At 41.1% G+C, this 16,484-nt stretch overlaps 1 protein-coding gene and 1 pseudogene across 6 annotated transcripts in view; one reads left to right on the forward strand and one right to left on the reverse strand.

Annotated features, from left to right (window-relative positions):
* The window catches only part of PCDH15 (protocadherin related 15), a 455,608-nt gene that overhangs the window by 251,558 nt on the left and 187,566 nt on the right, over positions 1–16,484 (forward strand). For all 6 annotated transcript variants that reach the window (XM_066618750.1, XM_066618749.1, XM_066618751.1 and 3 more), the window contains 2 exons: positions 7,757–7,950; positions 11,816–11,948. In XM_066618750.1, coding sequence (XP_066474847.1) covers positions 7,757–7,950; positions 11,816–11,948 — 327 coding nt within the window. The remainder of the gene's footprint in view (positions 1–7,756; positions 7,951–11,815; positions 11,949–16,484) is intronic.
* LOC136646827 (5S ribosomal RNA) lies at positions 15,004–15,121 on the reverse strand (annotated as a pseudogene).

Raw genomic sequence — 16,484 nt, forward strand, 5'->3', positions numbered from 1 at the left:
AGCACTAAGTTTTGCAGGGCACATCAATGAGCAGGGGCCAGCTGCCTTTCCCCCTCACTGTCAGAGCCAATCCTCCACTTTGGTGTCACCGCCTGGAATGGCTCTGACAGTGAGGGGGAAGAGCAGCGACTTAGTACGTTGATGTACCCTGCATATGAGCTTTATTGTAGCATTTAAAAAAAATTTGAAAACATTTACTGAAGCAGAAGGCAGAACAGAGGTGGATCTCAGTGGCACTAGTGTGCACCAGATCCTAACCCTGTTCCCTCTCCCCTTCCCACTTTCCTTGGGCTTGCATCAGCAAAATAGCTGGCACAGATAGAGACCCATTGGGATAGCAGAGGCTTATCCCAGGGCAAGGGAAGGAAAAGTTTCTTTACCTTAAGGAGGCCTCTAGACTGCCCCCCCCCCCAAAACAGGGTATCGCACACACTCCATTGGTGTGGCTGTATCAGCAGGGGGAGATTTAGAGATAATCATATGCATATCTACTCAGAGGAAAGTCTCATTGTGTTCAATGGGTTACTCCCAGGAAAGTATGTATAGGATTGCTACCTTAGAACGGAGCAGTAAGCAAATGGTTTTTTAAAAAATGAAAACAAATCAAGTAAGAACATGATTTTTTTTTCCTTGCAACACTGTCAATCTAAGCTCTTCCATGAATTCACTGAGTAGCCTGAGGAACTCACCAGCTTTCTCTTTCTGTCCCCCTCCCCAATCTATAATACAGGATATTAATACTAACCAGCCTTCCATAGTTGCATAGGGATTACTGCGATTGAGTCCTTGGAAAAAGTATCTAATGATTATTGTTGCTTTTATTCGAAGCTGCTCACTGTTAGAACCAGAGCACAAAATCAGAGCCAGTCTTTCCCTTCAGCACCAGCTATGAGCATCTGTCTCTTTCTCACATTGCTGCTGGCATTGGCAGGATAGCTCTATTAGCATTAATATGGAAGCCTTCACTTTTCATCTACAGAGGGTCAAACCTCACAAGTGACTCCCTTGCTCAATACTCTATTTCTTTTCACCTGTAAGGTAGAGTAATCCTTTGCTTCTATTGGTCAGTAAGCTGAACAGCCAGCGCTTGCAACCTCTTAACAATTGTTCAGTTATTTCTACTGAAGAGGTACTTTACCTTATCAGTCCTGTGTCTTGTCTCACTCCTCTTTTGAGAAGTCTATGGGCTAAATAGGCTCTTTACTTTTCCTCAGATATGCTACCATAGTCTTTCGAGACTGAAGGTTGCCAATACAAATACTCTAGAGGTCAGCTGCTACCAAAGAAAATAAGGTCTCAGTTCTCCAAACAGGGTACATCCAGGTTCATAATTGCGTCTGTCTCTTCTTGTTTGCAAGACCAGATACACTTTGAACAACACTCTGGCCCAGTGTACACGAGTGATATGAGACTACAGCAGGCACTCACCATGATTTCACTTTTTGATTTGTTCACTCTGTTATTTGCATCAGTTAACCTTGGGTAAGGAAAGTGTTGCTATCTCAGTTGTATCTGCCTGGATTCTTGGTGATACAGTAGCCTAAATTCACTGAGCGGAGAGGAGGTGTAGCATAGTGATTGTCTCCCTTGCCTGGTGCCTGTCCAGCAGTGTTCCAGTTTTGAGTGCCTGTACAGTATTTGCAGGTTCGGGATAGGGTAGGGATTCTAGTGGTGTCCTGCTCAACAGCCCACCTGAGATGCCAGAAGTGGTCTCATACATAGTGTTGAGGACCCCGAGGCTTTTGGGATTGGGGCCCTTCAACATTCACAGTGGCAATGCTGTGTCTGGTGGATTCATGGGTACCATGTCAATCATGGACCGATTCCATTTTATTCCTGGGTTCACGCATGCAGCCAGGCCTACTCCTCTCTTTCTGTGCTGGTTAACAAAGGAGCAATCTGTTATTGGAGAATATTAGTATCTGTCATAATCAGACCATAATCTCTCTGTGTGCATGTGTATTCTACATGTACAACCAAATTCCTTTGATCCAACTAGAACCTCTCCCCCCCCCCACTGTATCACAGACTCTGAAAATATATGGACCATGGGAGGCTTCCACTGGTCCACCCCTTAAAGTAGCCTCATTTTGCCTTCTTTGGCTGGTCTTTGGGTAACTGGTTGTATTGCAGGTTGGCTTACCAGGGGATCAGAGTTGGGAAAGTTTATGCCATTTAATTTTAAGAAAGAAAACTTTGGGTCTCTGCTATTACTGGATTGCTGGTTTCATGCCTGCAAAACGTATCCATAGAAGTAGATGGGACGTAGCGAAGAACAATAAGAGCAGTTGCTCGATGTATGTCTGTTGCCAAGAGCACACAAAGCACTGAACAAAATAATTTCCACTGACCACCAGGTCTTTCTTCTTTTGCCCTTACAATGGGGGTATGTGTATGATTTTAGGTTCCAAGGCTACAACCCAGAACCAAAAGTTCACTTCATGTATCTGTTGAAGTAGACTGTAGTCCATAAAGCCTTGGCATTGGTTTCAGCATGTAGCCCATGCTGAAATAACTTACTAGAGAGTAAACCACACTGAATATAGTTGGACTTCATTCTGAGTAAACGTAATTGTAATGAATAGAAGTGTCTTGCACATCTCTTAAGTAAGAAACGTCATGCTTTGAGGGAGTGGTGAACTGTTTTACCTGTGAAATAATCATCCAGATTTCTGTATGGATCATCAAAAATAGTGCAATCCTCTTCTGTTGCTTGCCTCCTAATTGCTGTAAAGTCTTATAAGGACACTCTCCTCCTTTGAGATGATAATCAGCTCTGATAATCAGCTCTGATAATCAGCAACTTCAAAAGGAAAATGGTCTGGGTCAGATATGATTAGATAGTGAAACAAGATACTCATATAAAAAAGGGAGGTTAGAAAAAGAGCATTGACCTCAGTGCATTTGTGCAGTTACATAATCATTCATGATGAAAGGTTTATTCTAACTGCTAATTGAGTTGCATTACAGAGTTAATAAAACATTTAATTTGTGCAACAGTTAGCTGTATTAAAAAAAATGACGGTTCCTATTCTGGTATGTTATTTGTAATGCTTACCATTTGTCAGACCAGTTGAATTCAAAGCTTTGTACAATTAATGGTAGTAAAGCAGCAGGGTTGGATAAAGCATGGCATTTGCAGTGTGTCAGACTGTCTCTCAAGATTTGGGTGTCTTGAGCAAGGCACACTCACTGGACCACCCCTTGAATCTCCCAAGGATGCATTGGGTGCAAAATAAGAATTCTGACCTTCTTGGGTGTTCCATGTAAAGTGAGAGTGACAGCACTGTTAGCGGGGTGTATGCTTTGCCACTCTTAGAGCCCCTATAAATGCTTGACTTCAACACCCCTGGTTTTCCAGACTGGATACTTTAGCTGTTTTAGCTCTATACTTGAAGAATGAGCACACACAAACAAGTAAGGTAGAAGTAGGAGGACAGGAATTCTTCCTTGACTGATTGCAGTCAACTAAATTTGGGGTCTGTCCTCTCTCCCTGACATTTTAACTGTAACCTTTTTTAACAGCCATTCTAAAGTCATGTGTGGCTCAACAGTTTCACAGTCTTCTTTTATGCTTCTTCCTAACCATCAAACTGCTCTGGATATGGGAAGGATTTTTTTTTTCTTTATTCACCTGCCATGCATGATCTCTCTGTCAGAAAAAGAAAATGGATTCACCTTGCTGAGAGAGGACTGAGAATGAGTCCAGTGGTCTAGCCACATCCCAGATACTCTAGTTCTTCCTTGCCTGTTCATGTCTCTTTTGATGCAACTCATTTTCTGCCACAGCTCCTCTGTCTCAATGTCTCTGCCACACCCCTTTGTTTCATATTAGCTCCTCCTTTTCTTTCCATTATCTTTTCCATTTTCTTGCTCTCATTTGTACATAATTGGCAAAGCAACATGTGGACCAGTCAGCTTTCACTGTTGACTGGTCATGTAAAATGTGCAACATCCATGCACACGTTTTTTAGGGGTGGGGAATTTTAAGCCTGGGGTTAGTAAAGACCTTTGCATATGTGTCAAAGAGTTTTTAGGGAATTGCAGTATGTCAGGTGCACTCTGTTCACTTCAAGACAAAGTACTGACGAAGTTGCCTTGAAATGACTAACTGCTCTGAACAGAAATGGCTACATGTCAAATACAGCGTCCAAGGGGTTTTGGCAAGATCTAGTTATAATTAATGAGCTTATTTTAGGACACACCTCTATGGAGTTTTGGTGAAAATAGGGACAATCAATGTTCTTTCTGCAATGATATGTCATTTTCTAAGAGGCCCTCTCAGATACTCCAAATGAATGAATGCTGTAATGAGTGCAAAACCTCTATGGTTCCTTTGATATTGTTGTGGGCAGAGCCACTGAGAAGAATTTTATCAGTAAGTACAAAGTTTCTTTTGGGCCCCTTCCTTTCTGCCTTCAAATGTGAATTTGGCTCCCGGTTCTCCTTTTTTGAACCCAGGTCTGAGCCCATACTGATCCCTCACCTCTTTGCATGGCAGAAGAGGATGGAAACACAACTAGCACAAGCCTTTTTATTCTTATGCCAAGATGTGAGGTTGGAATGGGGTTCTTGTACTTCATATTGCCTTTCCTTTTCCAAGGGACTTTTCCCACACTTGCTGTTTATCGTTGTTCAAGCAGTAATCTAGGAGCAGGAAATATTCCAAAGCAGTTGCCCCCTTAGAGGAAATGTAGGATATATTTTGCACTGTATCAAGTCTTCTCTTTAACTGTAGCTCTGGGTAGATTGCTCTGATGAAGCCAAGAATAGATATAGAACCCATATGCAGTAGCTGCTCAAGTTTTGTTATGGCAGACCCTTCCAAAGGCATCAGCTGCTCTGCCACATGGTAATTTTCCTAACACTACCTGAGTAGTTAAAGCAGATTTATGCTAATTGTGTATGACTTTGGGGAAGTAGACTTGTTTTGCTGGAACGGTTGTTCCAAGTGTGTTGTTGGAAGCAAAGCCATTTGGCACACAGCAACTGCAGGTTTCAATTTCGATCAGCAAGAAGTAATCAAGCTAGGCAGTTGGGAATCAGACCAATTTGCCCGAACTTTTAGTTCATGACAGATGTGGAACTACTGGAGTCAGGATGTGTTATTAGCTTCTCCACACATTGGCGGAAATAGTCCCTGGAAAAGAGGGTCCTGTCCAGCTGAACTAACCCTTGTTAAAATGATTGCAACAAATCGCAATTGGCATCCCTGTAAATGATGTGGTATTGTTTAGACAGGATGCTGGAAAAATTTTCTTATAGCTTTTTCATTTGCATAATGCAAATCAAGGCTTTGCCTAACCAGCAACAGAACATATTTATCATTGTCAAGTTGTGAGTGCTACACATTTTTAATGAACAAAATTGCTGCTACTGCAGGGACAAGATATACTGGAAAAGTAGAATGGATCCTTTTTTCCGCCTATTTTTGGCATTCAATTATTTCCAAAATCATGTAAGCTATGGAGCCTATCAGCCAAAGACACCTGCAATTTTAATGTTCAAAATCATAGAATGTTGTGACAGTTCTTTGATTTTAATTCTACCTTTCAGGTATCTTTTTGGCCCCAAAATGTTATTCAGATGACTTAGCATTTCAAAGTGCCTTCATTTGTAAATTTAATTAACCTTATTAATTTATGTATTTGTGTATTCTACCAGTTTCCCCTTTCATGTTGTCACAGGAAAACCTGGCCTCTTTCCAAGAATGTAATTAAATGGTTAGGTCTTGCATTTTGTGTGAAGCTCTTATTTATCTCTTCTCCACCACCCCTTTAATGTTGATCTAGAGAAGGTTATTAGAACACTTTTAAAGCTGTTGTCAACCTTTATTAACATTCCTTTGTGAGGTCAACAACTATGAGCAGTTTAACAAGGACATTTTAAAATGATTAAAGGAATATATTTAAAAGGGGATTGGACAAGTTTCTGGAGGAAAAATCCATTATGGGGTACAAGCCATGATGTGTATGCGCAACCTCCTGATTTTAGAAATGGGTTATGTCAGAATGCCAGATGCAAGGGAGGCACCAGGATGAGGTCTCTTGTTATCTGGTGTGCTCCCTGGGGCATTTGGTGGGGTCGCTGTGAGGTACAGGAAGCTGGACTAGATGGGCCTATGGACTGATCCAGTGGGGCTGTTCTTATGTTCTTATTATCATGACTGCTCTGAAACGTGTGTGTTAATACTGACACATGTAGCCCAAGTCACATGTTTTAAGGAATGTTAGACCGCTGGCCACTGTGCACTCCCCTTCAGATTTGGTTGCAAGGAAAGGGTAGTGATATAGAGGATCTTGGAGTCAGGAATCATCAGTGAAAATATTGAGGGGATTGCTTACAATCAAGGGAGAAGGGAGAAATAGCAATAGCAATAAAATAGCTGCCAATCACTTAGTGTGTAGGCAGTTGGTGCTGCTGAAAGCTTATGAGGGAGGACATTTGGGGAAGAACAAAAGAATGCCAGGATGCTGGCCATATGCAACATGTGGATTCTCCCATCAAAACACAGAGTTTCTAAGTAGTTACAGGCTCCAGGGTGAGCTAGAAGCCTGGAGGAGAATTTTAAAGAGAGTCATTAACAAACAGGATGGGTGACCAGAATTTCTGGGTGAAATCATGAAGAGTTAGCTGTAATAGGAAGGCGGAATAAGGGGGAAGGGCTGTGGTCAGTTGTTGCAGCTGTTTTTTCTAGGAAATCTGATGCAAATACATTCACATCTGATGCAGTCTGATCTCTGCCCATTTGCTAATCAAGCAATTGTGGTCCTTACTGCTTTGCCACAAAAACCGAAGGGATAATATACTCCAAACAAGGGTACTTACCTAAGATGTCTTGATGTAATCATGTTGCACCCACTGAAGAGTTGCAGCTCTTTGCTTTCTGGCTAACCCTGTAGTCTTCACTTATTTTCCAGGGCAACATTCAAGAATAACTCCCTTTTTAGGCTCTGGAATCCATTTCCATTACCCACTTGCCAGTCATGAAGCTTCCTTCCCCATTTTCAGAGCAGAACTCTCACTTTTGTGGGAATACACTGATCTCCCCTTGGAGGTGGGGAAGGATTGGAGCTGGTGGCTTCTGCAAGAACCATAGCAAAAAAAATGGTAGAAAAGAACTTTTAAAAACTCTCATGAGCTGACCAATAAGACTGTTTAAAAAAAACAACAACCATGGAATTACTTTTCAATTCATCATCTCCACTGTTAAAAAAAAAAAAAAGCAAATGTGGTGCCTGTTCTTCACGTACACTAGGAATGAGTCCTCTCAATTTTACAAAAGTTTCAATGAGTTATTGGGACAAACATGTTGCATGTTGGGGAGGGGAGGGTTCTGCATAATAGAATTACAAACTGAAATGCTGAATGGAAAGAAATCACTAGGAAAAAATGTGTCCCCTGTATCAAAGACATGCTTCTATAGTCATATGAAGCCAAAATGATGGCTCCAAAACTTCTTCACTATTTTCAGCTAGGTAAAAGCAGGGACTACAAGTTTGTACAAGTTAGACAGTGCAGTTTAAAGGCAGAAGTGTAAATAGGTCATTCCTGAAAAGTAATCACATTACTGCATTAAAAAATGTCTCATTTTCTTCTGATTGTTCTATGCACTTAGATTCTGTAATGTAATTTCATTCTGATTTTGCAGGATATGCAAAAGGCTCCTTCTCCTCTTGGGAGCATTTTAATCCATTCTAGGAAAAACAAGAAGTACCCTAAAATGAAACATCTATCTTCTGATTGTTATTTTCAGCTTACTGCCATAGATGCAGATGAAGGGCCAAACGGACAAATCATTTATGAAATCCTGGCTGGGGATCAGGGAGATTTTGTAATTGGTGCTCAGACCGGCCTTATCACCATTGCACCAGGGATTGTATTGTCCGTAGGGCGATCCTATGCCCTAACTGTCAAAGCCTCTGACAGTGCTCCACTTGCACAGAGAAGGTAATTAATGTTGTAATGAATGTTCTTGTCCTAATCTGTTCATGGCTGTCCGCACAATCGTTCATTTAACTTGTAGCCACATATCGTATTTCTTTGATTGTCACACTCCCTTACACCTTATATGATAGAAGGTGAATAGGAGTGCCACAATCAAAGAAATATGATTCTAGTGGTCTGGCTTTGTAAGAAGAGACAATCAGCTGATAGTTTGCTAAGTGTAATGTTCAAATAAATCACCTTAATATTTTTGCTGTGACAGCTTCTTAATGAAATGACGTGTAGCCAGCAGGGAGTTATTTGCATGTAGTGGGTTCAGGTTTTTATTGTGGCTTTTAAAAGTAAATTGTTATGTATTAAGTTTGTGTTTTTTTTTCAAATGTGTTAGTGTGTGTTAATGTGAAAGATCAAGGAACATAAAGCATTATGTTAAATGTGTATGTTTGGTTTGGTAGCAGTCGTGGGCTCTGTACATGTGTGTGATTAGGACCCTGGAAAGGGAGTACATTTAACCTTTTCCTGCCATGCCACAGCACTAACAAATATGATACCCCCAAATGTTATCCCCAAGGGGAAGCTTCCATTTGCTAATCCCACACACTTGTCGGCCACAGCTTTTACTTAACTTACAGCCCAATGGGCCTCGCTGCCAACGGAATACGTGTTCTGCTGGTGACGGCTGCTAAAAAATGGCTATAAAGCACATTCTGGCAGCATGCTGAGTAGTGTGCTTCCAGAGTGCTGGCAGAAAGACCAGAGCCTTCCTGCGCATGTCAATGGGGTACCAACTGCCTGCAGAGGAAGGTAAAGTAGTGGGGGAAGCAGAGAGGGGGTAAAACTGGGCTGGAAGGGGGAAAACAGGTGCAGGGAAGCTCCAAGGAGGGGTGGATCTGGTGGCAGTGGTGCACACTGGATCCTATCCCCTCTAGCAGCAGCCTCCCCACCCCCTTTATCTCCCCAGACTCCCTTTATGTCCCCATCTTCAAGGAGACCCATTGAGGGGCAGGAGGCTCTCAATCCCCTTTCCCTTCCAAAAGCCTTCCACTCTGCCCCATCCACTTGCTAGATACAGCACGTGCCTCTTCAGTGTGGCTGCACCGAGTGGGGGGAGGGGGTGGTGGAGGATAGGATTGGGCTTTTAGAAGAAGGAAAAATTCAGGACCAAACTATTCATTTAACATAACAAGTAGCTTGGCTCTGAGAGAAATGTAGAGGGGAAAAAACCAAGCAATAAAAATGAATGTAGCCATTTGTTCTATAAATTGCCAACCATCATGCAATGGTAATATCTTCAAATGCTGAAACGGGAAGGATCACTGAGTCAGAGGTAACCTTTCATCCAGGTGATACAATCTTTTAGTGTTCCTTGGCTCAATTTGGAGCACAAATTGAAAGCTTTGCAAACACTGAACAAGCAAATACGCTCCACAGAAACTTACATTTGTACCAGTGAAGTCATTCTGTTTCTAATCTCCAGCTTGTTAGATCTGGTAAGTATAAAGTAGAGAAAGAGAGAAAAAAGCTCTTTTCTCGTACCAACTTGGTGGAAACACAAACGTGAGGATTTTTGCTTTTACCACTGTTCAGACTAAAACTGAATAGTTAGGATAACGCAGGTCTGCTTTGCTTTCCTTATTGGATTTTTCAAATCCCCCCCCCCCCCAATTTGAGCGTCTGCATATTTTGGATGGATTATAACATGCAGAATAGTAACTACGGATGTACCCATCTTAGCTCAGAAAGGTTATGAATTCTTCCATACACACAAAAAGGGACTTTGTTTTTTTTTCCTGAGTTGACCCAAGGTTCAGAAAAATGACCCCCACATAAATACACAAAATGGCTTGCAGTTTGTCAGCTTGTATGATGTCAGCTCCCATGATGCCGCAGGCTTTGTGCTGTCCAGTGCACCAAGGAGACAAAGTGGGTGTTAAAGAGGGTTGAGATGGATGACTGCAACTATCAGACAAATCCTAACTGGGTGTTAGGCCACCAGAGCAGAGTTCCGGTGGAGTTACACACTTTCCAGCTGTCGCAAACATGACAGTGACAGAGAATGTGACCTGAGAATGCCATTAGAAGTGGCGAGTGACTGGGTCCATGTGGCGATGAACTGTGGATGCACGCTGCTTCAAGTAAGGCCATGCAAGGGCCATAGGGAGGTAAGAAGGGGGCAGAATGGGCGGAACAGGGAGGAGATTGGCTGGGTAGTAGGTGGATTGGGTCCACTAAGGGAGCAGGTTTGGTGGTGGCTACTCTCACTGAATCCTAACCTGATCCACCTTTATGGGTCAGTGTGGATTCATATCAGCAATATCAGTGGCGCAGGTCTGAGTTGACCTACTGGGTCTGCAGGGGCTTACCCTGAGGTCTCCAGAGGCCAAAACAAACCCATGGGATTCAGCAGATGCTGCATTGGCGCCACTGCATTGCTGCATGGGGAGTTAGGTAGGATTGGCCTACCCACCATTTTGTTTCCGTATGCTGCATTTAGATAATTCTGACCTGTTTTCTTCATTCTGCATGTCTGCCCCCATTTTTACTTCTCACCCCAGTGGAACTCAGGCCAGTTTTCACTGACACTTTTTGTTTGACATGCAGGCCTTGCTCATTTCCTCAGATCTGAGCCATTGTCATTGCAGATATTGTTCTGTGTCTCCAACTTTTATATCAGTATTTCTCTATAATGTTTGGCTTTATGATACTGGCTTTATGATAATGAAACTGGTACACCTCTTACCATTCTGACAAAGAAAGCAACATCTTCTGTGTCTTTTAGATAATTTTTACTTTTCCCTTTCTGTGCACCTCAGGAATAAATCAGAGGTGTAGTTACTCTGGCTTTAGTAGTATGACTAAATTCATCCTGTAAATCAATAGCTGCTAACTTCTGTTGAGTGAGCAAAAAGAAAAAAAGTACTTAGGAGGAGCTCTCACTTTATCTATCATTGTGCCAACTCCCAGTCTCCCTGCAATCTACTGCTACAAAGAGTTTGCTGTACTTAGTCATAGTAACTTGCCAAAAGAGCAAACCCATTAGTGTGTAGTAAGACAGATTTTGGAAAATTCCTCCAGGTCAGGCTTTGTTTAACCCAGAAATCAGAATTATAATTACACTGCAGAATAAAAATGTATTATAATAACATATTATAATAAAATGTTATAAACCCATTTATTTATTTATTTCACAATGTAAACTGCTTTGTGAACTACTTGTTGAAAAGCAGTATCTAAATATAATAATAATAATAATAATAATAATAATAATAATTACATTGCAGAATAAAAATTTCAAGTCCTTTTAAATATAGACAAAATGAGGAGATGGGAAGCGATCTTCCAGCCCATTTAGGGCTTTGAAGATTAAGGGCTAAATCCTATCCAGTTCTTCAGCGCTGGTGCAGCCATGCCAACAGGTCATGCGTTGCATCCTGTAATGGGGTGGCTTTTATGGAGGCCTCCTCCAGCTAAAGGAATGCTTCTTCCCTTTCCTCAAGGCTGCATTGTGGCTGTATCAGCATTGGAAATTGGATAGGATTGGGCCCTTAGATAGTACATTGAACTAAACCTGGATAAAAGGGGGTTCTTGGGATAATGCAGGTTCCTTTGGCAGAAAGCCCATTGGCCCGTGGGAGGGGGAGGAGATCTTACTACAAAGGATTTTGTGCACCCCTAAGCTACAGACCCCTCCCCCCCGTTGCACCTTGCGCATCAGAGCTGCAACATATGCAGAGAGCTACTGCGCCGGGACTCAGATATTTCATGTGGAGTGCAGGTCATTGAAGAATAACAACATTTAGTGAGAAAAAATGCACCACATTTTAAAAATTGCTTTTGACTGGATTTTGTTTGCTTTATGTCATTGCAGGAGCTCCATCACTACTGTTTACATTGAGGTCCTTCCTCCAAACAATCAGAGCCCACCCCGCTTCCCCCAGCAGATGTACAGTCTTGAAATCAGTGAGGCCATGAGAATCGGTGCCATTTTGCTAAATTTGCAGGTACAGAATGCTTCAATGTAAGCATTTTCAGAGCTCTTTCTGCTTATGGATGTGATGGTTTTGATCCTCGGATATTTTGGGTGATTGAAGAATCTGCTAAGGGCAAACTTCCCTCTACATCATGGATTTTCAAACTGTTTACCATTAAGCCATTAGTGAGTCTAATGAAGAACCCCAGGATGTCGCTAGAGAACCCCTGGTCATCCCAAAGGATTCTGCAGAACCTTCTAAGGGTGCATACTCAGTTCTCATGGGGTGCTGACCAGGTGTCTCAGGCCTTATTATTAACCACATGAACTGAGAGTTCTCTGCAGAATACTTCCAACACTTTCCTGTGGATATACATTGAGGTCAGCAGTGATAGACAAGCTGTCGTTTCAGGGGAACTTGCCCTCCATTGCAGAAGTTCTCAATGAGCTGGACAAGCTTCTAATAAGCTTCTAGAAGAGTTTGGAAACTGTTGTCCTACATTGTCTCATGTGACATTATTTTATTCATTCTATATGTCATAAAGGTACTTAGGATCTCCATAATGTAACTTTTTAAAACACTGATTTGAACAAAAAATAATGAATAGCTTGGTGTGTGTGTTTTTTTGTTTGTGATATAGATTTGAGATAAGCCAGCATTTTAGATGTGATGTTAAATGTACCATTGTTCTCCCATTTTATCACTTTAGAAAAAAACAAAGCTTTAGGGACCTTGGAGGAAGTGGATGGGCAATCCTACCCCAGTGGTGCTACAGGGTTCAGTGGTGCCAAAATGGTGACTGCTGTATCCAGCAGCCCTGCTGGAGCTGCCAGAGGTCTCCTCGGGGAAGGGGACATTCATCCCCTTCTCCCAAGGAAAACCCCAGGCCCCACAATGGGGCTTCTCAAGCTTGCTCCAGCTATTTTGCAGCGCAGACATGAGAGCCTCTTGCTTGGGCTTTGCAACCCAACATGGAGGATAGGATCTGGTGGAGCAGGACTCTGCTGGTCTCACCCCCTTCTGGGCTAGTCACTCCCCCATCCCAGAATGTCTCCCCCCTGCCCCGGAGGCCCTTACCACAGAGCTGAGCTCTTACCTTGCTCCGAACAGCATCTTTTCGGCACTGGGTCCCGGCACTCCCTCCTATCCAGGTGTTGTGGACATGCCTCATGACACATCTGTGACACCCAGCACTGGAGCTTAGTGCTGACACTGGAAGCTCATAGGATTGGGCCCTAACCCTCTTATCTTGATCCGGGCTTGCAAATAGCAGCTTCTCCTCCAGGACAAATAGCCACTTTGGAGGTTAAGCTCAAATTGGGACCCTTATGCAGAAGGAAGGTTGTTCTCCATCATCCTGCACTACTGTAAGGACCCAGCATATGGACCTAATTTATTTTGAAAGGAAAGACAACACATTTAACTAGTTTTGTTCAACCCTTGTTTGGTTGCAGTAGCTTCTCAAGGCTGACAACAGTGCTGTTTCAGTGATAGTGTGGTTCTCAATATTGTATTGTATTGTCCTATAGCCATTTACCTGGGGGTAAGCACAACTGATTATAAAGGAGCTTACTTCTGAGTAGACATGCATAGGCTTGGGCTGTCAGTTTCACCACTAGAGGGATGGGGACTACATAATAAGGAATAAGGTTTTCAGCTGAAACTTTCAAAAAGGATGTCAATTCTGGTGGCAGAAATGATCATGATGATGATGATTGCACCTTGTCCAGATGGTCTTGATTAGTAGTGCTGTTTTCACTGTATTCTTACAGTGTCAGATAATTTTAACCTGTGCTGATCACTGCCAGTGGCCAGGCCCAGTGCAGGGCTCCAGCTCTTTTCTGGCAATGTTTCTGAAGTATTCAGATTGACACATTTATTTATAACTTTGCAGAAAGTATTAAAGATAAGACTGGAAGTTTGGGAAAGCAGTGCTCTTATCTTTCTATTATTTATTTTTAATTGACAGCGGCATTGAGATAAGTCATATTTGAATTATGCAAACATTAAGGACACAAACCAGTCAAAGTTAAGCCCTCTGAACTCCCATGGGTCTCCATTGGGAAAACACAGGCTTAATGCTCCCATTGAAATCAACTGGTCTTCATGGAGGAGGAACCAACAGTGAATGAACAGACATGTCTCCAGGGGCTCCTGAGAGACAAAAAAACTCTCAGTTTCCCCCCCCCCCCAAAAAAAAACTGCAGGTCTGAAAAGGATCTGAAGATCTAAGGAGAGATAAGATCTTTCCTTGGTGCAGGTATCTGAGATTTTGAAAGCCCGACCGGGGGGGGTTTCTTCTCGGAAACCTAATTGTCAGGGACAGTACTGGGGGAGGTGCAGTGTCTGCAATCAAGCCACTGGCTTTGTGCTAAGATACCATATGGAAGAAAAAGCATGAAGAGTAAAGTTTAAGTTGGAAAATTAAGATAAGTATGTGTTAATATTGTCCCCGGCTTTGATTGACTGATTTGGCTAAAAGCCCTGGATACACTGAAGGCATTGAGAAACTTTTTAAGGATGTTGAAAGTGCTCTTTATCTTTGTAGTGGAATAAATCGGTCGTGGATTATACCTATAAATATAATTCAGTGTGTGGACTAAAATCCAGAGTTGCTTGTGGACATAATTTTCATTAGACTTGAAAGAGTTTTGTCTTCTTGAGATTGTTTCTTTCATTTTGTTTTTCTCCATTAACCACACTGTTATCTGTAAGAAAAATTCAAAGAATGCCTGACTGAAAAAATATGTTGTGGAAGTAAGGAGAATAATATGCTGTGGACATCTTGTGGATTAGAGAGAAATTGCAAGATGGAGCCTGTTCCAGATATTTGGACTCAAATGATCCTTAAAAATTTGGAAAAATTGCTCACAATGAGAAGACAGCAGTTGAGTTGGTCCTTGCAGATTCAGGCCAGTTTAAAGACTCTCTCTCAACAGATAGATGTGTGCAAGGAGCAATTGGAAGATGTGAAGAAACAAGTAGAAGATACACAGAAGGAGAAAGCAGAAAAATTATGGTGAGGGATGAAATCATCATCAGAAGAATGGTTGGCAACCTTCAGTCTCAAAAGACTATGGTATAAGCCTACAGCACCCAGTATTCCCATGCGGTCTCCCATCCAAGTACTAACCAGGCCTGACCCTGCTTAGCTTCCGAGATCAGACGAGATCAGGTATGTGCAGGGTAACAGGTGCTGTGGATACAGAAGAGTGGATACAGAAATTAGAAGAGTGGAAAATCAACAGGACCTAGAGGGGACGCTGATGGAGATTGAAATAGAGAAGATGGACAAAGTAACATGGGTGCACGAAATACAAAATTTGCTGGAACAAGAAGAAGAAAACATATCCCAGTTAATTGGAAGAATGAATGTACCTTATATAAGAAAGTGTGGGCTTATTGGATTCTGTTATGGAGATAAATTATTAAAGATATTACAGGAGAAAAAATGGAAAGAAAGAAAGAAAAAGAAATCTGAGAGTTATAGAAAATTGGAGGATTTTATTTAGTTAATAACTGGTTTAAATTTACTTAAAAAACAAATACATACGAAATTGATATATATGAATTAGAATGAATTAGAAAAAATAGCTGGAAATGTTAGCGTGTGGATGAATTGTTCTATAAGTGGTTATTATGTTAAATGATAAAAAGTGAATATTTAGAAAATATATTATAGGGAATTAGGAAAAATCTATTATATTTGATATAAGAAATATACATAAATGAGTAGAAGAGTTAGAAGTAGATGGAAGAATTGTTTTATATGGTGTTATATTTTGATAATTAGATTATTTTGTTTTAATATTAATGAGTAATTGAAGTAAGTTCATGTTTGATAGAAAGTGAAAATTTAGAAAATATAGTACAGGTCATTAGGGAAAATTAAGTATATATTATATAAATAAATGGATAAACTAATAAGAGGCAGAAGTAGATGAATAGTAGATTAGGAGATATAGTATGATTAATGAGTAATGGTATATGGTATTTAGCACTTCTAAATGTATGTTATATGTTTGTGTGTGTTTATTAAAAATAAAAAAATATGAAAAAAAGAAATCAACTGATCTTCAGAGTGTTTAATGTTTTCCTTATTCCCTATATATTTAAAGCAGACATCCCTCCCAAAAAATTGTTTCCTGTTTATGTTTGTTTAATGATCTTGTTTAACTGCATTATCTAATACACTTTCTTCATTCACTCTACTTTCTTTTTAGAGTATATGCCTATATTATTTTTAAATTGCATGTTTTAAACAGCGTCCAAATGAGTGCAAGATTTAAACACAGCTATCCTGTTTGTTTGAAGGACTACAGTAATAAATAATCCCTACTGAGTTATTTTGAAAATAAACTAAAAAATGTACTGCCTGCTGACAGCCTCTTTATTACGCCTTATTCTGTCAGTCATTGCTGATTAAAGCTTAAGTATGCAAATATTCTAATTTCCTGAAATTCCAATAAGCAGTTATCATGCTCATGAGAGCACACTCTCCATGCAGCCAAAATGCAGTCACTCTCTAGAGGGGACAAAACACATACAATCAGTTGATCTCAGTTG

This window comes from Tiliqua scincoides, chromosome 3 (assembly GCF_035046505.1).
Source record: "Tiliqua scincoides isolate rTilSci1 chromosome 3, rTilSci1.hap2, whole genome shotgun sequence".
Classification (NCBI taxonomy): domain Eukaryota; kingdom Metazoa; phylum Chordata; class Lepidosauria; order Squamata; family Scincidae; genus Tiliqua; species Tiliqua scincoides.